A 22,596-nucleotide genomic window follows, 5' to 3' on the forward strand; every position below is an offset into this window, starting at 1 on the left:
ATACGGCTTAAGTAATTAAGAAATAACATTTATTTGTGCCCGTTTATTAATATGTATGAAAACATTTAAGTCTAGGTTAGAAATTTGTAACAGTAAAAATACATAATTTTACATTTTAATTTAATATTAATGCATTTTTATTAAACTCTTGTTTAAAAAGACAAAGTTCTCAATGAAAAAAGTGATAAAAGATTTGAAAAGTTCATTTAAATAAAGAAAAAGATATTAATCCTGTAGGAAAAAGTATCTTGCTTCTTCCATAATGTGTCCTTCCCGGATTAAGTACTACTAGTTTTGAGAATTTGGACAATAGATAGCATCTTAAACTAATTAAATCGTATTTATATAAAAGTATGTATATAATTTGCGTGTAGTATATGTAAATATACACATGCAAATGGCCATTTTCTAATTATTCCGAAAATGTTTCAATGAATCACTAACTAAAAACGACCTTAATTTTCTTACGATAATACCTATTCATTAACTCAATTATTGAACGTTGAAAACAAAAGTTAGACATTTTTAATACTACCTCATTAAATTTTTGTAGAGTCGTATCGTTTTACATTTCATCTAATTCTAATATAAAAAAATAACTATAAAATTAAGTTTTTTCTACACATAAATAAACTATAAAAACATTATTTATTTATTCAAAAGATATAAATATACAGCATAGAGAAAAATTTATTATTGAATCGATTAAGTACCCTGTAAGAATAGCCGACAAGTTTTAAGAACGTAATAACAAAAAGTATTTTATAATTATAACTAATTACTAATTCTTCATATTAATTTGGCAGGTTTATAAAATTAAAAGAATTAGACAGAAATCTAGAGTGCTGATTTAGAAGGATGCTACAATTATAACTGAGAAAATATACAGTAGATTAATTGTGTGTGGATAATCCGCGACGGCATATATATTGCAGAAAATCGTTAGAACGGAAAGAATCTTTACATAACTCGCCCCACAGTATACCCCGCAACCCCCTTCAAATTGTCTTTTAAATATACATTTCCTGCAGGTAATTTGTGGTAACTTTTGAAAGAATGGCAAACGTTATGTCTTTATTATTTAAAATGAAATCGATTTGTTAATTAACTGTTATAGTAAATTCTTTAATTTCCTGGTACACAATAAAATTGTTAATACTAAAATCTTTATACGAAATATATAGTTATAATTTCAAAACAACATCGGTCTAATATACTTATAAAACTTCTAAATCGAAATGTATAAATTCAGTTGAGATGATATTTGAATCTACTTTACTCAAATATAATTGTAATGGTGTTATATGAAGATTACTTTTTCTAAGAAGTCAAATATATCAAAAGATACAGGATGGCCGAGGCGTTTGACGTTGCTTTCAAACGTGCCACTCGCTTGCGCCATTGAGTGACATCATTCACTCGCTTGTACCAGCAACTCAAACGTGAAACTAAGTGACACCATTTGGTGCTCTGTGCAAAACGCTCCAATTCATTCAATGGGACTACTTGCGGCGGGAATCCGCGTCGACCTGCCACATACACGCATCACTAACGTTCGTGTTAAAGCATACCTTCAAAATACAAGGATTTTAATGGGAGATGAATGGGCGCGACTGAATGGCACTACTTAGTGGAGGCATAGAGTGATCTGTTTTTAAAGTACCTAAGGCGTCAGCCTACCGCTTCTGGATCCCGGGATCGAATCAGAGTGGATAAAAAACTCCAGAAATTTTACGGGCATACCCAAACACAAACTTCATCTCTCATCAACTGGCCGTCCCACAGTGGGCTTAGCCGAAATTACGATAGATACAGAAAAAAGACCCTCTTATGTGCTCTTGTATGCCAGAAAGGATGATTTGACTCTTGAAACAATTAAATTAGATAAAAATGTTACAATTACATCGTATATATCATAATTTAAGTGTAAGTAATGGTACAAAAACGGATCGATATTTCATCAAGAAAAGCTTACATTTAAGTGAATGAAAAACAAATAAGTATTTTTTCTGATTATTCTTCTCAAAATATTTAATCTTCGTGTTTTTCTTCGTTTATTCTGTTATGTTCTTTATTATTCATACGAAAGCAATAACATTGTCGTTTTCTCAAATGACGATATATGAATTCAACAAAGTTAAAGAAAGTCAAATAAATGGATGATGAGTAAATAAGAAAAAAAATAATTTGCTACAATTTATCTATATTTACCTTCCATTAAGCATTTATTTGTAAACTCATAAATTGCGTTTATTTCATATTAGCAGACAGATTCGGTATTTCCCGGGTTAAAAAGCAATTAGACTTTTAATTTGGTATCCTATTGGTTAATGAGTCATCTTCAGTCCTTATTATAACCAAAGATTAAAAATATTACACTCAAACTAATAACAATAAGACTGTATTTAATTACACAGGTCAACAGTGGTTTTGGTGCCCAGGTATTTTGAGCTGATTTCATATGAATTTGATGTCCTGAATTCAAATATGGCATTAGTTTTTGCCTAGGAGCTCTAATTTTTAAGATATAGCACTTTAGCAAAATATATGTTTCAATATCTTAAGTTAAATCCATGGATCAAGTGAAAAAACTAAACACGGAATTTTTATTATTATATTATGCAAATATTATTCTATACAAAGATAGAGGAAAAAGTCATCAATAAAACTAAACAGTTACACATTGAGGAAGCTTCTTTTCCGTGACTTTCGTGAATGTATTTTGGAGCAATCCCTTTTTAAACTCTGCCATCATATGCATATCCCATCTTCCTTGGTAGCGGTCCTCCATAGTTTTAATATCCTGGTGAAATCTTTCACCTTGTTCTTCACGGGTGTCTCCTAAATTTTCAGGAAAATGGTCTAAGTGACTGTGTAAATAGTGCACCTTAATACTCATATTACACCCAAGGGATTTGAAACTGTTAAGCGTCTCGTTTACCAGNTTTATTAAAAGATAAATTCATATTATAATTTTATGTCCTTATAAAGTGTTAAGATAGAATTAACTTAAACAATAACAGCGATAATTTAGATTTTTAAATATTTATATTGTAAATTATCTGTTAAAAGAAGGAATAAATGTGTCTTGTAGCTACAAATGTAAGAAATATTTCTATAACATAAGTTTTCTTTTTAGAAAACGAGCTTAGAATGACAAGATTTCTGTATTTATATAAGATTATGTCAGTTTTAAATGCGAAAATGTTTGGAAAGAATAAAATAAAATTTTAAAGTGTATACAAAATGCTTTCTTTTCTAAGAAATGTTTATTTAGATGAAAAAACTGAACATTGTAAATTGATAAATGTGTTGTAGGTAATGTTGGTTCGGTTTGATGGGATACGATAATTCAACATGTGGCAAGATCTGTCATTGGGGTGCTTTCCAAGAGACCTTTCTATCTGAAATTGGTCCCTATTTAGGTGAAGAAGGACTTTCTATGAGAAACTGGTCCCTATTTAGGTTCTAGATACGTAAAGAAAGCCCGGAAAAATTCCACGTGACCATCCCATTGATCAGATGCGAATCCTCAACCGGTGTTCAGTGAATTTTATCCACTCTGGCCATGTTCCATAAGTGAACTTTTTACTTCAGTTCTACAATTTATCTTACAATTTGTATAATATTTTATAAGGTTATAATTCTCATTTGTGAGATTCTCTCACCCTAATTATAGACCCTGAGTTTTAAGCAATAAACTTGTAGAAATATTAATTTGTCTGTACTCATAATTCTAATTAACATTAAATTAATCAGGATAAAGATGAACATAACAGCATATAATTATTGATAATTTAATATTTTATTATAATTTTGACGTTTTCGATCAGAATTTCGATCATTGTTCTACAAAGAAATTCGAAAACTTTCATCAAATGTAACATTGTTATTTACTGATTCGTACATTAAAAATACTAATTAAAAGTTATTTTTATAATATATTAGAATAATAAATATTTACGCGCGCAATGGTGCAATTGACGCGATGTGACATTAATTTACGTGTTTAAAGACATAATTTGTAATTATCAGGATAGAAATTAAGTCTCATGTACACTTTTAAAACAAAATATACACAACTAACTAAGCAAACAAATGAAGTTAAACTCATAAACTAAATGGCAAATCGCTTAAACAAACAAACAACTTGCATCAAGCTACATAACACACTAAAATAATTTTTAAAAATTAAAAGTATTTTTTATTGAATTATTTATGGCATAAAACTTAAAAATACGAATATTTTTAAAGCTATTAATTAAGTTTGTAAATGCATTTTCTTTAAATAAAATAATAAACTTTCATTAACTACTGTCATAAAAAAATGCAGTCGTGTTGGCGTGTTTACACTCGTTAGAAACAAGCATGTTTTTTGCGTTTATTTCTTCGTCTCATTTATTAAATTTCTGTTGAAAAAACTTAATAAAAATTGAATTTTTTAAACTAAAATTTAATGAATGAAGACTGTTGGTCAGGTGTGAACCCGCGACCCAACTACCAGTGTTCAGTGGCTTTTATTGAGGTTTTTCATTAAAAACCGAATAAAAATCAGTGAAAGAACTCAATTTTTATTGATTTATTAACTAAAACTGTCTTAAGGTTTCTCTCTATATTTTATCAAAGTTCGAAAATAAATATCGGTTACGTAAATTACATTTAACTGTAAATTAAACGGTTGTTAATCTATAATATTCTAGCATCATGTAATAACGTAAATATATTGTCATGGGTGTTATCCTTAAAGAAACCTTATTAATATATATTTTTAAGAAGAGAAATACAACGTGAAAGGTTTCATTCATTCATACTTAATTCAGTTAGTACGGCACCATTGTTAACGTATTTTTGGCACCTATTCACTAAATTAAATGTAATAAATACACATATTTAAAACGTGAAAATTGTGATAATTTCATAAATTTCAAATATAAAACTTTATTTTTAGAGTAAAATAAACTTTTCCTTGGCATCTCATTATGAAGTTGTTAATGAGAGAAGCTACGGAGGAAGGCTCCAGAATTTAATTACGTTCCTTCCTATTTTAATATCTAGAGATTAATTAATGATTAAGTATCATATTATGTTTACAGCTGAATTAGTTTATACTTCGTAAATCAAGTAAAAACCCATTAAAAACTTGCCCTATTTTTAGGTTTGATAGTCGTAAACCCGCAATAAATTCGTTCTATTATTATTTTCTTCTTTCTCCTCACTTGAATGGTTCGAAAAATAGCTATAAAGTCATGATATATTTATATCTAGGAACTATATATTTTTTAATATTTGTTATTTGATCGAAAACTTACAAGATTGGCAATTATTGTATCACTCCGGGTATTCTCTCCGCAGGAAATGCACAGGACAACATAACGTCCATTAAGAAGCCACTGGATGCTGTTCACTTATAAAAAACTCACTCGTGCCAACTGAAAGTTTCTTCAAGAGATGAAATACTTTTAACAATAAATTTACTATTGCTAACAATCGTTTAAACCTCTTCCTATCTTCATCCATTCGATTTCCCAAGGAAAACAGCCAAAGAGAAAAGCTGCCTTCTCCTCTACTGATTACAATTTTCATCTTTCCTCTGTCCTTCTATGATGAAATTAAAATTGAAATTTTATATATTTTTAATTCTACTAAATTATTAAATTTTATGGTTTCAAGCAGATTTTTCTCCCTACTCACATTGTAATTAACGTATTCTATATTATACTAATTATTTATGGATTTTTATCATCATCATCTTTGTAAATAGCTTAATAAACTGCTTATATTTTCCATTTTTTTTCAATAATAAATCACAAATTAACATAAACACACAGCAAGCATTACAATTATTTCTTTATAAATTCTCATCAATTAAATTAATTAACTGTTTTTATGCTGATTTTTTTCTAAATTAAATTACCTGGCTCTGTAAACTTTATGCTTATTAATAAATGAAAGTTTATTTAAGCATGCTAATTAAATTCTTTAATTTATTTTATAAACAAACGAAGATTTAGTCGATAACTGAGATTTACTTTCATTACATCCTTAATTACAAGAATTTTTTTGAATTTTTGATTTTTTCTGCTCTGTGGACACCAAGAGGGCCTTTTTCTAGGCCTGTCATGGGTTAGGCCAGGCCCACGATAGGGCAATCGGATCAGGTCACCCCCGAAAAATTCTTTGGGATTTTCTGATTGCCCGGATTAGATCCTGGATACCCCAGAGCTGTTTAACAGAGTGAACATTTTTTCCAAGTTTAAATAAAAAATTTGCATGATACTCGATGAATATACAGTAGACCTCCTATAACACTATTGATAATTCCGCTTTATATGAATTCCATGTTGTACGAGTCACTTAGATTTTACAAATACGTGTGCCGGGCTGTGAACGGCTCACGTATTTGTAAAATCTAAGTGACTCGTACAACATGGAATTCATATAAAGCGGAATTATCAATAGTGTTATAGGAGGTCTACTGTATATTCATCGAGTATCATGCAAATTTTTTATTTAAACTTGGAAAAAATGTTCACTCTGTTAAACAGCTCTGGGGTATCCAGGATCTAATCCGGGCAATCAGAAAATCCCAAAGAATTTTTCGGGGGTGACCTGATCCGATTGCCCTATCGTGGGCCTGGCCTAACCCATGACAGGCCTAGAAAAAGGCCCTCTTGGTGTCCACAGAGCAGAAAAAATCAAAAATTCAAAAAAATTCTTGTAATTAAGGATGTAATGAAAGTAAATCTCAGTTATCGACTAAATCTTCGTTTGTTTATAAAATAAATTAAAGAATTTAATTAGCATGCTTAAATAAACTTTCATTTATTAATAAGCATAAAGTTTACAGAGCCAGGTAATTTAATTTAGAAAAAAATCAGCATAAAAACAGTTAATTAATTTAATTGAAGGGGGGAAAAAGTACAAAAATCTTAAAAGTAAAATTATAAATAAATATATTAATTATAATTAAGTGTAAATTTACAGTGTAAAATGAACGTAACTTAGAACTTTTATGGCTGTGAAATTACGAAATTTTAATTAGTATAATATAGAATACGTTAATTACAATGTGAGTAGGGAGAAAAATCTGCTTGAAACCATAAAATTTAATAATTTAGTGGAATTAAAAATATATAAAATTTCAATTTTAATTTCATCATAGAAGGACAGAGGAAAGATGAAAATTGTAATCAGTAGAGGAGAAGGCAGCTTTTCTCTTTGGCTGTTTTCCTTGGGAAATCGAATGGATGAAGATAGGAAGAGGTTTAAACGATTGTTAGCAATAGTAAATTTATTGTTAAAAGTATTTCATCTCTTGAAGAAACTTTCAGTTGGCACGAGTGAGTTTTTTATAAGTGAACAGCATCCAGTGGCTTCTTAATGGACGTTATGTTGTCCTGTGCATTTCCTGCGGAGAGAATACCCGGAGTGATACAATAATTGCCAATCTTGTAAGTTTTCGATCAAATAACAAATATTAAAAAATATATAGTTCCTAGATATAAATATATCATGACTTTATAGCTATTTTTCGAACCATTCAAGTGAGGAGAAAGAAGAAAATAATAATAGAACGAATTTATTGCGGGTTTACGACTATCAAACCTAAAAATAGGGCAAGTTTTTAATGGGTTTTTACTTGATTTACGAAGTATAAACTAATTCAGCTGTAAACATAATATGATACTTAATCATTAATTAATCTCTAGATATTAAAATAGGAAGGAACGTAATTAAATTCTGGAGCCTTCCTCCGTAGCTTCTCTCATTAACAACTTCATAATGAGATGCCAAGGAAAAGTTTATTTTACTCTAAAAATAAAGTTTTATATTTGAAATTTATGAAATTATCACAATTTTCACGTTTTAAATATGTGTATTTATTACATTTAATTTAGTGAATAGGTGCCAAAAATACGTTAACAATGGTGCCGTACTAACTGAATTAAGTATGAATGAATGAAACCTTTCACGTTGTATTTCTCTTCTTAAAAATATATATTAATAAGGTTTCTTTAAGGATAACACCCATGACAATATATTTACGTTATTACATGATGCTAGAATATTATAGATTAACAACCGTTTAATTTACAGTTAAATGTAATTTACGTAACCGATATTTATTTTCGAACTTTGATAAAATATAGAGAGAAACCTTAAGACAGTTTTAGTTAATAAATCAATAAAAATTGAGTTCTTTCACTGATTTTTATTCGGTTTTTAATGAAAAACCTCAATAAAAGCCACTGAACACTGGTAGTTGGGTCGCGGGTTCACACCTGACCAACAGTCTTCATTCATTAAATTTTAGTTTAAAAAATTCAATTTTTATTAAGTTTTTTCAACAGAAATTTAATAAATGAGACGAAGAAATAAACGCAAAAAACATGCTTGTTTCTAACGAGTGTAAACACGCCAACACGACTGCATTTTTTTATGACAGTAGTTAATGAAAGTTTATTATTTTATTTAAAGAAAATGCATTTACAAACTTAATTAATAGCTTTAAAAATATTCGTATTTTTAAGTTTTATGCCATAAATAATTCAATAAAAAATACTTTTAATTTTTAAAAATTATTTTAGTGTGTTATGTAGCTTGATGCAAGTTGTTTGTTTGTTTAAGCGATTTGCCATTTAGTTTATGAGTTTAACTTCATTTGTTTGCTTAGTTAGTTGTGTATATTTTGTTTTAAAAGTGTACATGAGACTTAATTTCTATCCTGATAATTACAAATTATGTCTTTAAACACGTAAATTAATGTCACATCGCGTCAATTGCACCATTGCGCGCGTAAATATTTATTATTCTAATATATTATAAAAATAACTTTTAATTAGTATTTTTAATGTACGAATCAGTAAATAACAATGTTACATTTGATGAAAGTTTTCGAATTTCTTTGTAGAACAATGATCGAAATTCTGATCGAAAACGTCAAAATTATAATAAAATATTAAATTATCAATAATTATATGCTGTTATGTTCATCTTTATCCTGATTAATTTAATGTTAATTAGAATTATGAGTACAGACAAATTAATATTTCTACAAGTTTATTGCTTAAAACTCAGGGTCTATAATTAGGGTGAGAGAATCTCACAAATGAGAATTATAACCTTATAAAATATTATACAAATTGTAAGATAAATTGTAAAACTGAAGTAAAAAGTTCACTTATGGAACATGGCCAGAGTGGATAAAATTCACTGAACACCGGTTGAGGATTCGCATCTGATCAATGGGATGGTCACGTGGAATTTTTCCGGGCTTTCTTTACGTATCTAGAACCTAAATAGGGACCAGTTTCTCATAGAAAGTCCTTCTTCACCTAAATAGGGACCAATTTCAGATAGAAAGGTCTCTTGGAAAGCACCCCAATGACAGATCTTGCCACATGTTGAATTATCGTATCCCATCAAACCGAACCAACATTACCTACAACACATTTATCAATTTACAATGTTCAGTTTTTTCATCTAAATAAACATTTCTTAGAAAAGAAAGCATTTTGTATACACTTTAAAATTTTATTTTATTCTTTCCAAACATTTTCGCATTTAAAACTGACATAATCTTATATAAATACAGAAATCTTGTCATTCTAAGCTCGTTTTCTAAAAAGAAAACTTATGTTATAGAAATATTTCTTACATTTGTAGCTACAAGACACATTTATTCCTTCTTTTAACAGATAATTTACAATATAAATATTTAAAAATCTAAATTATCGCTGTTATTGTTTAAGTTAATTCTATCTTAACACTTTATAAGGACATAAAATTATAATATGAATTTATCTTTTAATAAACTTAATTAAAATCACTGGTTTGTTGAACTTTTAGATTTTATTACTAATTATAATTAAATATACAAACTTTTCAAACATTATTAACATTTATCTTCAGGAAAACTGAGGGATAAACAGATCAATTCTTTTAATTAAATAAAAGTCTCGTGAACGTTACATATTATAAATATGAGGAAACTGAGCTGTATTAATGTATAATAAAACTAATTATAGTAAATTCTAGTAGTCACGAGACTAAAAAATTAATTTATTAATCATCGCATTTATATTATATTTGTATAATTTTTGAGCATGGTTAAATTTATTCTTTCTTTTTACAAATAAAACCATCAGAAATTCTAGTCACAAAGTTGGTAATAAATTTAAATTTGTTGATAATTTTGTATTTTTTCAACAATTTTATATGATTTTTATATATAAATAAAGTATATTCAATAAATTAACTTCATCTATAAATAGAAATCCAGTCGATAATTTGGGATGGGATGTAGGACATTACTTAAGTTAGAAGTATTTGAACGTAACTTCCGAGTTTCGTAGCAATTGGTCGAATGGCATAAGCATACATAACGAACAAACAAACATTTTGATTAGTATATATCAAGTAATTTCTGTCTACATTTGATTGCTATCTTTACACGTAGCGCCATCTATTGGGAAAAATTTTAACAAAATAATAAACTAAATATAATTCTTACGAAAAGGATCTAATTTTAAAATATATACATTATGCACACTGAATTACTGTAACAATGATATAGCGCGAAATAGATGCGACATTACGTCATTACTACTATAGGAAGCACATAGCACTTGCCTGTGTGGTGTAGTAGTGTTTTGCCCCTGTACATCATACTTTTCCTGTTAGCAATAGAGTCGTGCCAGTTATGTATCTATCTTCGTTCAGGAGAAAACTTTTGAACTGAAATAATATGACTTGCGGTATAAATCGGAAGTTCTTATAAATTAACAGTTAATCTGGACCTCTTCCCTCTTACGATTTCCACGTCTGGTCTCTACTTTCATCTAACTCCGTTGTCGAGATTAACGAATGACAGAGACGGACGGACGACAATGGGAATTTATAGGTCTACAGTTTTTTCAAATTGCAGCCCAATAAGTATGCTCCATTAACCGAGTGGATGAAACCACCGAACACCGTTAGTCGCTCGTGGATTCGCGAATGGCCAAAGGACTGGCCACGTAAAGTTTTCTGAGTTTTCTTCGCGTTAGTAACACTTAAATTGGGACCAGCTTTACATAAGTCTTTCAGGGATGCATCCTCCTCGGCAGATCGCCAAATAAACCAAACCAACTCTAATAACTTTTCTATAAACGCGATATTTACGAGGACGTGCTTAACTACCAAGAAACCTGGACGTCCTGTCCCTCCCGATTTCATCTCCCCTTACTAATTCATAAACTCATTGCCCCAAACTTCTTTCACTGATTTTGCTTAAGGTGTTCTAACATTCAGCCAAATTAATGTACTGTACAGTACGTGCAATGATTTTAAGGACAAAGTTCAGCTCGAAGTCTCTTTCTGTGCCGAAGTTTATTTTTCCTATTTATCATCGTGGCAACAATGCTTTATTCAAAATTTCCTGTAGTTGTAGTCTGTGTAATGTGCACTATAATAGTAGTGGGATGACTTATTATAGGAAACTGGCCCATATCTAGGTGTTAGACAAGTGAATAAAACCCGGAAATATAGGAAATTGGCCCATACTTGGATGCTAATACGTGAATAAAATCTGTAAAACATGTGGCCAGCCGTTGATGAGGCACGAACCCGCGTTTAATGGTCTTACACACTCGGTCACTGGTGGGCATATTAAATATTTAATTCGCAAAAATTAACATTTTAACGCAAAAATACCTTGTAAAATTCAAAACATTTAACATTTATATGATGAGATAATGATTATAAACACAAATACTACGCGTTAAATTAAGAATTCGTTATCTTTTTTGCCACGTGATTCCTGTTTTTTGGCAGGTTACTAAATCAATACTTAAATGTAGATTAATCTAAGCCACAAGCAATAATAAAATGTAGCTTGAAGTGTGATTGCGGGAAAGAGCGTGTGTAAAGATCGATGAATTGATAATTGTATCTGGATTGTTTCCATTAGATATGCTCCGATATCACGCCTTTCTTACAATAGTTTTCCTTAGAATATTTACCTTAATGAAACATTTCGATCCATAGCTCAGTCATACAAATATGTTGTGGGGTATGTAGTATTTCTGTCGATGTCAATTATTTTCATCATAGATTTCATGCGAGACTGTTATCTATATGTGTGGGAAAGGCTGAAAACATCCATTTAAAACGTCCACATTCGCCTGAGCATTTAAAACTTCACTGATATTATTCGAATAATAATGGAGAAAGACGGGGATCTTCAAATTATGAACTAAGAAATTTTGAAGATTCTGAGAAATGTTGGTGGATTTTTTCAAAATTCAGGGAATTAAAGAAACGTCACTTGAAAAAAGTAAATACAGAAAATAAATTTTTAAATTTAAATTTTAATCAATAAAACATTTTTCAGTGTATATTGGTACAATTATTTGAAACAATCGAAATTTACCATTCATTATTCTACTAATTACTTTGTTACAAATTATTTTTCAAAGTACAAAATGTAAATGATAGCTTGTAAGTAACAAAGCCACTTATTGATTACTTTTATTCCTACTCGAAATATAATAAAGAATTATTTAATATAAATATATTTCATTTTAAAATAAAATATGAAATAAGAAAGGACCGTTTCACAGATTTTAGCCTTTTAAGCTAAGAAATTGAAAGCTGTATTAAGTTCAATTGTAGTTAATTGTAAATTTAACAAAAAGAAAAAAAAATTGTTTAATTCAAGAATTCCTCAGAAGTTTTACATTTAAGTTGTAATTCTTACAATATAACTTAATTGTATACTTTTAATACAAAAATAAATTCCCAATTTATAACGTTTATTCTAGCAAAAATCAATTTATATTCATATAAAAATTAAAGTAATAATATTCATACATTATCTATATTATTGAAATTACTACCAAAAATAATAATAAGGTAAATCAAAATAATGGAAATTAATGAGAGGCAATCTCTTGATTTTTGTCAAACATTTTATAAAAACTATGGCTGAAAATAAACTTTTCAATATTCTCCTATTGAGTAGACTTAAAAAATGGCCTTCATGTAATTTACTGTCCAGACTGTTGCTTAATTAAGTTGATCTTTCTATTAATTATTTATAGAATATTAATTTGTGCGTCATTGACATGAATGAGACATGTAGGTCTTGAAAAATTTGTTGAATAAAGCATTGACACACAAATATCCATACATATCCAATAATATCCATACATACAGAAAACCCCCAAGTTTTTTTTGCATTTCTCCACGTTTGAAGGTTCTCTGAGCCCAAAAATGTAATTCTGAGGGGTCATTTTTTGACCGACTGCCACTTTCCCTCTGTTATATATAACAGTAGGGAAAGTAAAAATAAATTTTGTTAAAGATACAATTAAGGAATATTTATATCCAATATAAATTTACTAAATTGTTTTCTTTAATACATATATTAATTTGAATACAATTCCTTCATCTCGTTGTATTCCTAGGATATATATGTAAACAATGCTGATGATAATCATTTTGTCACTGTATACTTCAATGTTAATGCTATTAACATTGAAGTATACACATTTATTAACATCCAAATAATTAAATTTCTATCTATAAATCATGGCATATTGTGATCTAATTACTACTTTATTTATTACTCTTTTAATACTTGAAACTCAAAAAAATCAATAAATTGTGTAAAGAAGTTCCAAGAAAGTCTTAAAAGTATTTTGATCTTAAAAATTGATAGTCTGAAATACATTAAACAAAAAAAACCATATATTGTTATATTGTTTAAAACCAGATGAACTGCTGAATTATCAGCTATAATAAGGCTAAGTTAATTATTAACTCAGCTTTATTATAGCCCAATAATTCAGCAGATTGGCTTTAATCAAAAATAAGGTTGGTGGAATTGNGAAGGACACATTTCAAACTTCGTTTTGAGCTGTCAATAAATAGGCGCCAATCATCTGAAAAATATTCAAGAAGGCCCATTTTTTCCAAGAGTCCTCTAATTTCGTGACAAAACACAAAATTATCTTCTTGAGAGAAGAAGGGTAGCAGATCCTTTTCTCTTGTACGGTAAAAGGTAATTTTGGTTCCTTGCTCCAGTAAATTTTTCTCCTTCAACCCAGAAGCCAATAATTCAGAAGCTTCTTTTGGCAGGTTAAGATCTCTGGTGAGGTCATTTAACTCATCCTGGTTGAAACATTGAGGAATTGATGACATTCTCTTGTAATCACAGTCACCTTCATTAGGATCAGAGGGATACTCGTCCTCACAGAGCTCTGGTAGCTGGTGAAATGATGGAACTGGTACTTCCTGTGAGTGAGGGACCGTGCGTCTTGCAGAGACTAAATGAGGATAAGTCCACTTGCTACAGTTGTTACGATTGATTCCATTAATATTTACTAGACAGAAATAATAGTCATTAAAGTGATTTTTGGGTTCTCTCCAAACCATTGGTACGCCAAATTTCAGACTTTTTCTTTTCCCATCAGTCCACTGTCGTAAATGTTCTGTACAAGTTTTACAGACCTGATACTAAAAAAGTAGAGCTGATAGAGAAAAACTGATTTCATATTTGGATTCAGCGACCCAAATATAGCTAAAATCAGTTCTAAAATCCTAGGCACCAAAAAAAAATTTTTTTTTTGTTGACCTGTGTTATTCGACTAGTCTACAAGACGCCTGAGAGTACATATTTAAAGGTTACATTACAATTGGGATCTGTGCAACGAACCTTATCAGACTGTAAAACTATTGGTATAATTGGTAGAATATCATTATATCAATAAAAGGACTTTCTATGGTAAATTGGTCTTATCTAGGTGTTAGATGCGGGAAAAAACCCGGTAAACTCCACGTGGTCCATACCCTTTCATCAGGCGCAAACCCGCTATCAATATTTAGGGGTTTCCAACAATTAAAACAAATTACTATCGTCTTTACATTTTAATTGGTTTGATTAATCGTAAATCGAATATTCTTTAAAAATAAATACTGTATTAGTAATATGACATAGTATCAAGTTTTATGTGGGACTTTTAATGGAAAGATTATTAAATTTTTGTTTTTTTACAACACTAGTTTTTTGTTATCTTTTAAGTTTTTGAGATTGCATTCAATAATTCAATCAACAATCATAACAAACTGTGAAACTTCAAATCTGTTTTTTATCGTTTTATCTAATTTTACTTGCTTAAAAGTTTCTTTGATTCAAAGAATTGTTTCTTTCACTACAGTACACAAGATTTCACTTATATGACAATTATCATGGATTTTATACATTATACTGAAAAATACTTCATCAATCAGTTCTCTATCTACAGAAACAGAGTGATTACACATAGTCACAGGATTTACAGTGTTCATTTTAATATAATAATTATGGTTTTTAATCATTATAATTGGTGATAATAATTTAATTTTGTATTTGCCATCCTTCTCTGATTTAGTTTCATCTTCTTCTTTAAACCGAATGAATCGGGACGCCTTATTTTGTTCGAAAATCTGCAGAGTTGGTATTTCGGTGGACTTCTTAAAGCATAGAGTAATGCCCTGCAACGCAAAATCTGTCCATAAAGGCGAAACAATACAATCTACGTATAAATTCTTTTTTATAATCGATTTTTTACATGGAATACAAATTTTCATTAACTGTGATTCAGATTTTTTAATATCGATATTTTCAATTCTATTTCCTCTTTTCCAACTGCACCATTCTGGCAATGAAGGGTATAGATCAGGTTGAGATTTGTGCATTGCAATGCCCACGATCTCTTCCTTTTTGAATATTCCACTTCTTACTGGTCTGTTAAATAATTCTTCTTGAGTCATACTAAGAAATCTAATATGAGTAGTAATTGGATACATTATATTTCTCAAGTCATTCGGTGTTGGTGTAATTCCCTGTCTTCTAGCTTCTTCAGTGGCCCAGCATAAAATGGAATCATAAAGAACCACTTCTTTAGGAATAAAAAGAAAATCGAATGATGCTATTCTTTCTACAATTTCTAATGAAGATTTCATGAATGATTCTGATTTTAAAACCATCATTGTTTCAGTTTTTATTATGTTTTCACATTTAGCAATTAAAGATTCATCATTAATAGAAAGTGCAAAACGATAAACAATGCACACATTTTCTGAAGTAACTTCTGCTTCTATGATTGCCTTACATTCAGTCATTAATGGCAAAATATTGTACTTTTTAGATAAGAAGTAGAGTTCAACCGTATCTGACAAATCATTGTGATCAACTTCTTCTGTATATATGAATCTGAGAAAAGATAAATAGTAATAAATCAAAATATTTTAGTTAAAATATGAGAAAATTATTATTTAATAATTAATTAAAATAATTACTTAAACATTTTTTCGAAAATATGCCCTTCTATATCGTTTATACGAATTATCATCTGTTTTGCATTCTTTGTATTGTTGGAAGGATCATCAAACATGGATTCAAACACATCACTATAAATAGAAAACATGAATTTGTGGGAATGAAATTTCATTCGATTTGGTTGTTTTCCAACGATGAATAACACATCTGACAAGCATTTTGATTTCATTAAATATTCTAGCTTTGAAGTCAGAAACAGACGTGTATTTTGCCAACAGACCATTTCCAAATACGAAAACTAAAATAAATAAATAAAAAATAATAATAATCAATACTTTTTTCCTAACATATAAAAATTTAACAAGAAATATTCCTTTAAATTTTCAAGAAAAAATTTAAAGGCATTCACCTTTCTACAAAATCAATAGAAAGATGATGTGATTAACGTTCACTAGCTTATCATTTAACTAAAAATGATAGCTAATTTTAGTTGATGCATACAATAACGATTCTTTACAGTCTACGGCTTAAAATAATAAACTACTTATACTGTCCTATTTAATATTAGAAAAATATAAGCATCAAATAGTAATTTTTAACTTTTAAAAGGAGCCATTTCATCTCGCTCGGATCTAATTACTGCAGTGCAACGACTATTAAAATAAATTTTCCCTTACAAAATTCTTTGCTTTATAAACACGTACCTACGTAGAAAAAAATAAGAAGTAACAGAGAAGAAAGCAAATCTCAGTAAGATCAATTGCATTCTTATATACTGTTTTAATAATTACTTTCCCGGTTGTTATAAAACATAACATAGGGAAAGTATGGTCAAATTTACCATACTTTTACTCTGTTAAATTTTGATTTCCCAGTAGTTTTTGCATTTATCGATGTTTTGACATTAAGGGGATCGAAATGTATAAATATATATTTATATATATAATCCTTGGGTAGAGCGGCTTTAGGCTAGAACACCAGAGTACAGGTATATGTCCTGGGCCTTCAAATTTTTAGTGGCCTATAAATATAAAAAATATATTTTTATTTTATTTGTTTATTTATTTTACACATAAAGCACATTTTATAGAAATCATAGAATGAAATATTATTCATAAAAAATAATTAATTCTGTAATTTTAGCACAATATTTTCTATACAATCATAAAAATTTGCGAGAGATTCCACTCGTGATCGTCCTTTTTCACACTATGTTCTATGTAGTGTTAAGGATGAGGGATAAAAATATGACATCATGTTCACTTGGAATTATATATTCTGCATGCTGATTGGCTGCAACAGAAAATATACGTTATCCCAGTACTCTATTATCAAAGCACTCGAAGGCGATTTTACTGTGATGACAAAGGCGATTGAATCGCTTCAAAATCGCGTTAAGTGGAGAGCCAACATAACAGCACGGGATGGTATCATGCATGTAGATTACTTTAAGGTCATCAAAATATCATAATAATTTTTAAAAATATAAATTTTTTAATATAGGCTACATAGTGTAAAACTCATTTTTAGATATTGATCATACACATGGACTTTTATATAGCAACTCCGATGATTTTAATACCAATAAGATGCAGGAATTGGCCCGGAAATATTCAGATTTAAAACATGCTATGACCGATGTAATCCACATTGATCAAAAAGGTATCAAAGAAAAAAATGCTTCATACAAAAAAAGGATCATTTGTCATATCTCGAATGGGATCAGACTGTTATTAGCATTGATAATTCTTTACATATTTATTCTTACCTCTAAAAATAAGGCTATTGACATTTTATAATAATTAGTAATTTAAAAATAAAATCAGGTGGCATCGCATACAACTTTAAGTTTGTAATTAAAGTCGTGCGAGTGCCTTGCCAGATTTTTTACATAGGATTACAATACGATAATTGAAAGCATCTCATATACGTTTTGCTTCTTCTCGGTTAAATAATTATTTTAATCGCTAATGAATAATATTTACGATATTAATATAAACTTTATATCATAATTGGAAAAAATAAGGCACTTTTTTGCAATTATACCGTACATTATAATTTATAATTAATTCTATGACTACAATTACATAGTATTAGTTTTCAATGACGTAAAATTACGTAAAGGATATCCAATTTTCTATTACTAAGGGCCCGGAAGGTCTTAATTCCACCGATTATTATCTATTATTAAATAATATTTTATGGAATTTAATACATTTATCATTAACTTTGATATTATTTAAATTGATAAAAGGAAGATAAAATGAAGAAAACGATCCAAAGGTTAAATCTTCGCAAAAAATGCAAATTCATCAGTAAACAATGCACGAAGAAATTATTTTATAAAATTTATTGTGACGAAATATAATGCAAATATTTCTTTTAGTTAGATATCAAATTTTAAAATTAATTTAGTTTAAACACGTTTTATAAGGGTTATTTACAATCAAAATGAAAGGGAAATGACACTATCAATATAATGGAAGCGATAAATTCGATTTAAATTTATTATGCGACTGATTTTGGTATTTTATTACAGAAATATCCTTCAATTAGTTGTAGATTGCTAGAGGCAAGTTAACCAAAGCAAATTATATAGAGTTTTATACCCTTTTAACAATTCACATTGAGGACGATAATACCTATATTATTTAAATTTATCCTATCAACAACTTTTCTAAGACTTTTTAAAATTCAGCTTTTAAAGAAAGAATGCTATTTTTCGGCATAACCGTCCTCTTCACACTTCAGATATATACATGAAGTACTTCACTGTACATTCATTATCTATAAGATTAAGAGAAATATAAACAAAACAATATTTCTAATAAAATAGAATTTTTTTGTCGGTGAAATGTTTATAGTTAATTATAAGATAATTTTATTTCTTTTCTTTCTACTTAAACAAGTACTCTCTTCATACGTTTTTATGAAAATGAATGATAAATACAAAAACACAAGCAAAACCTTCAACTACGTGAAAAATGCGAATCTTCCAAATAGAACAACCTTTGCGTATTTTTGAAATCCTTAAGCTTGCAGGCCTAATTAAACTATAAAAAACACTTCTTACAGTACTTGAAGTATATGACTATACAGGAATGATTTAAAATAATTGAAAGAATTATTTCAGTTATTCTATAGAAAAATTATATTAAAATAATATGGCATATCGTTTATTAAGCACAAGTTTTTTCGAAAATTATTATTTTTATAAAATTTCTATAAAGTAATTTTGTTTAAAATTCGAAAATTAAGATTTTATATTACATAATACAGTATTACAGGTATATTTTAAATAAATATGTATATTTAAACTTACTAATCTGTAGATTTGAGAAACGATGAAAGGCTTTTAACTCTCTGTCTAAAATGAAATATCAATACTTTTATTTTGATAATTTGTTCTGTATTTTGAGATAATAATTATCATTAAAGAAATAATTGTAATTATCTCATTAATATGCACAAGTTGATATATTTTAAATGAAAAACACTAAAATATTTCATTTATTTCAAGGAGGATGATGATAAAAAATTGAAGGAGGACAAATGTTTGTAACAACCTTAATATTTTCTAACAGATTCAAATTAATAACAGGAACAGTTTTATCGGTCTTATCTAATCGGTTTAAGGACTTTATAAACAGTATACTACCATTTTTAAAATAAGGTAAAATAGGGTAGCTCGACTGTGCATTAAATGATAATTAATTTACTGTTTCATCAAAATACAAACTTTTCGTAAAAAGTAAAAACAAATATAGAGTTTGTTTTTATAATAATTTATATTTATGTATCATATGTAAATTTAATTTATGCAGCCAGTTTTATTTTCATATTTGAATCGATGTTCTGTATATACGCTATAGACAGAGATTATTTTTTGTTTTTTTCATCATTATTTTATTGTAAAAATAAACTAATAAACTAACGAACAAGAGCCTTAAATTGGACTGCAATTTAAAAAATTGTAGACCAATAAATTGTCGTCCGTCCGCCCGTCTGTTTGTCGGTCTTTCTTTAATCTCAAGAACGGTGCTAGATAAATGAAATTCAAGACCAGATATGGAAAGATTAGGGTACACGAGGCTTGAATAATTATATATGAACTTCCTATTCAAACCGGAAGTTCAATTTAAAAATTTTTCCCTAAAAGCAGTTACAGTAGATGAATGACCAGCACGACTCCATTGCTAACGAAAAAGTATGGTGTTTATATTACTGTATATTTAAGTGCTATGCATTAACATTCATTTAGACATACTGATTTGATTTACCAAATATAATCAATTTAGATTATTTTAAGCATTTTTTTTTTTCTTTTAGTTCTTGATATTGTAACATTATATATATAATATTTCTAAGTTTGAGTTTTTTAAATACCATTTTAGTATCACGAAAAATTTTAACCAATTCATTTTTAATTAAAATATTTCAATTCAGTCACGGATTAAGACTTGTTATGGTTCTAAGCTATAACATATAACAGGCATAGTCTTTCCACCATATTTCACCAATTCGTATAAAAAAGTGAGGTCTTAAGCTGCCATCTAGGCCTATCTGACCCCGAATTTTGATCTCATGAACTTTAATGTTATACTAGATTCTAAGCTAATTCGCTGTCAATAATAAACACAATGATTTTATATAGTATTTTATGTACAAATGTTCAGAAAGTAGTGGTCGAGTGTATAAAAACATCGAGCACTAGTAGCTGGTCACAAATTTGCGCTCAACTAACGAGCTGGCCGCATGTTTTCCGGATTTTCTTCACTTGTGTAAGACCTAAATAGAGGCCAATCTCCCACAGAAACTTCTCTCGGGAGGCACTCCTTGACAGATCGTCCAATTTTTTAATAGTCAGAATAACTAGCTTGATTTCATTTGATTTCTTAAATATATCTATTCTCTAATTTCATTTTAAAATAAAATATCACTAAATTAACTTTCTGTTCCTTTCTATCCTTTATTTCTGGACTTACCTCATAGTTTTTTTTATATATGTAAAGATTCACATAACTTTTCCATCAACAGCAACTTCACTTACGGATAAAAGATAAATCACAGGTAACAATTAAATATCAAACAAAATCATATCCAGGAAGAAAGAAAGAAACTGATTTATCTGACATAAAAGGCTCATCGCATAATATTTGGATGTAATTATTAGAATTTTTCCTTAATATAACTGGTTTTATAAATTTTATTTTATAAGCAGAATATAATTCGTCGTTCATTACTTTATGAAAGTCTATCAAACGAAATGTTTCATTTTCTTTACCAATAAAATAAACGGAAGCACTGATTTTGAAGCAGAAAACGAATCTTTTAACTTTAATATTTGTGAACAACGTTTTAAAAAAGCATTTTATAGGTAATTTGCATGCAGTCAAAATAGGCACTTCGAATTGACTTTAATCTCGTTCAGTCTCAAAATTGTTAAATAGTTCATCATGTAAGAAATCTTATATGAGGCAAAATACTTTTCGATACTTTTCTCAAAACCCAAGGTAAATTTACAGTTGCTACATCATTTCTGAGACAAAACTCCTTAACCCATTTCAGAATAGCTTCAAAGAGAATGGCATTTGGAATTTTAAGAAAATCAAACGATACGATTTTTTTCCACTACTTCAACGGATGATTTCAAAAAAGTTAAAATTCAATATTACTACCGTTTTATTTTTTATTATTTCTTCACGGTTATTAGCCATATCAGACAAATCAGAAATTGTTTCATAATAAAATAAAACAGATTGCGTTTATCTGTTTCACTAAAACTAAAAAGTTTTATAACATTTATTATAAGCATATACATAGCATGTTCTCTAATGAAAATGCTAGTTTAGTGGAGGTATCAAATCCAGGAATCAATCAATCAATCAATATATTTTATTAAGATGTTTCAACAACACATCTCCTGGTTCCGCAAACAAGCATAGCCAGAAGTAAATAACAAAACAATAAATATTACAGCAATAAAGAAGAAATATAATGCTATTTACAATAATATTATATCAAACATTATTTATGTCAATATTTAGTTTATATTAAAATTTTAAATTGTTTTTCCTCTGAAAAACAATTTATATATATCGTATTTTTCCGATTAAACCACGTGGAATAAAGCTACTGTTAAAAATAAATCCCGTACTGTAAAGCATGGGAAACATGTTGAAGTACTGTACTGTATGGAGTAAGGTAAAGTACAAATAGAGTGACAGTTAAAAAATCTAAATAAAATTCTACCTCTTCAAATTGTCTAGAGTTGGACAGTACTTCCTATTTCA

The 22,596-nt window shown here is 28.7% G+C and overlaps 2 protein-coding genes across 8 annotated transcripts in view; one reads left to right on the top strand and one right to left on the bottom strand.

The window, feature by feature from the left end:
• LOC111622925 (BTB/POZ domain-containing protein 2-like) overlaps nt 1-22,596 on the top strand; it is a 29,898-nt gene that overhangs the window by 5,058 nt on the left and 2,244 nt on the right. The gene's annotated exons all lie outside the window — the stretch shown is intronic.
• Nucleotides 15,029-19,743, bottom strand: LOC111622924 (BTB/POZ domain-containing protein 6-like). Of its 7 annotated transcripts, none has more exons than XM_023365388.1 (3): nt 19,626-19,743; nt 16,324-16,434; nt 15,029-16,237 (listed from the first exon to the last, which is right to left on the bottom strand). In XM_023365388.1, exons 2-3 carry the CDS (start codon nt 16,416-16,418, stop codon nt 15,175-15,177), a joined length of 1,158 nt encoding a protein of 385 aa, XP_023221156.1. In that variant the 5' UTR covers nt 16,419-16,434; nt 19,626-19,743; the 3' UTR covers nt 15,029-15,174. The 7 variants fall into 7 exon arrangements, with proteins under 7 accessions (XP_023221156.1, XP_023221153.1, XP_023221152.1 ...); XM_023365385.1 differs by having other exon boundaries at nt 16,324-16,601; XM_023365384.1 differs by lacking the exon at nt 19,626-19,743 and adding an exon at nt 18,519-18,640 and having other exon boundaries at nt 16,324-16,601.

The sequence above is a fragment of the Centruroides sculpturatus genome, unplaced genomic scaffold (genome assembly GCF_000671375.1).
Source record: "Centruroides sculpturatus isolate CEXI.00-Female unplaced genomic scaffold, Cexi_2.0 scaffold282, whole genome shotgun sequence".
Taxonomy (NCBI): domain Eukaryota; kingdom Metazoa; phylum Arthropoda; class Arachnida; order Scorpiones; family Buthidae; genus Centruroides; species Centruroides sculpturatus.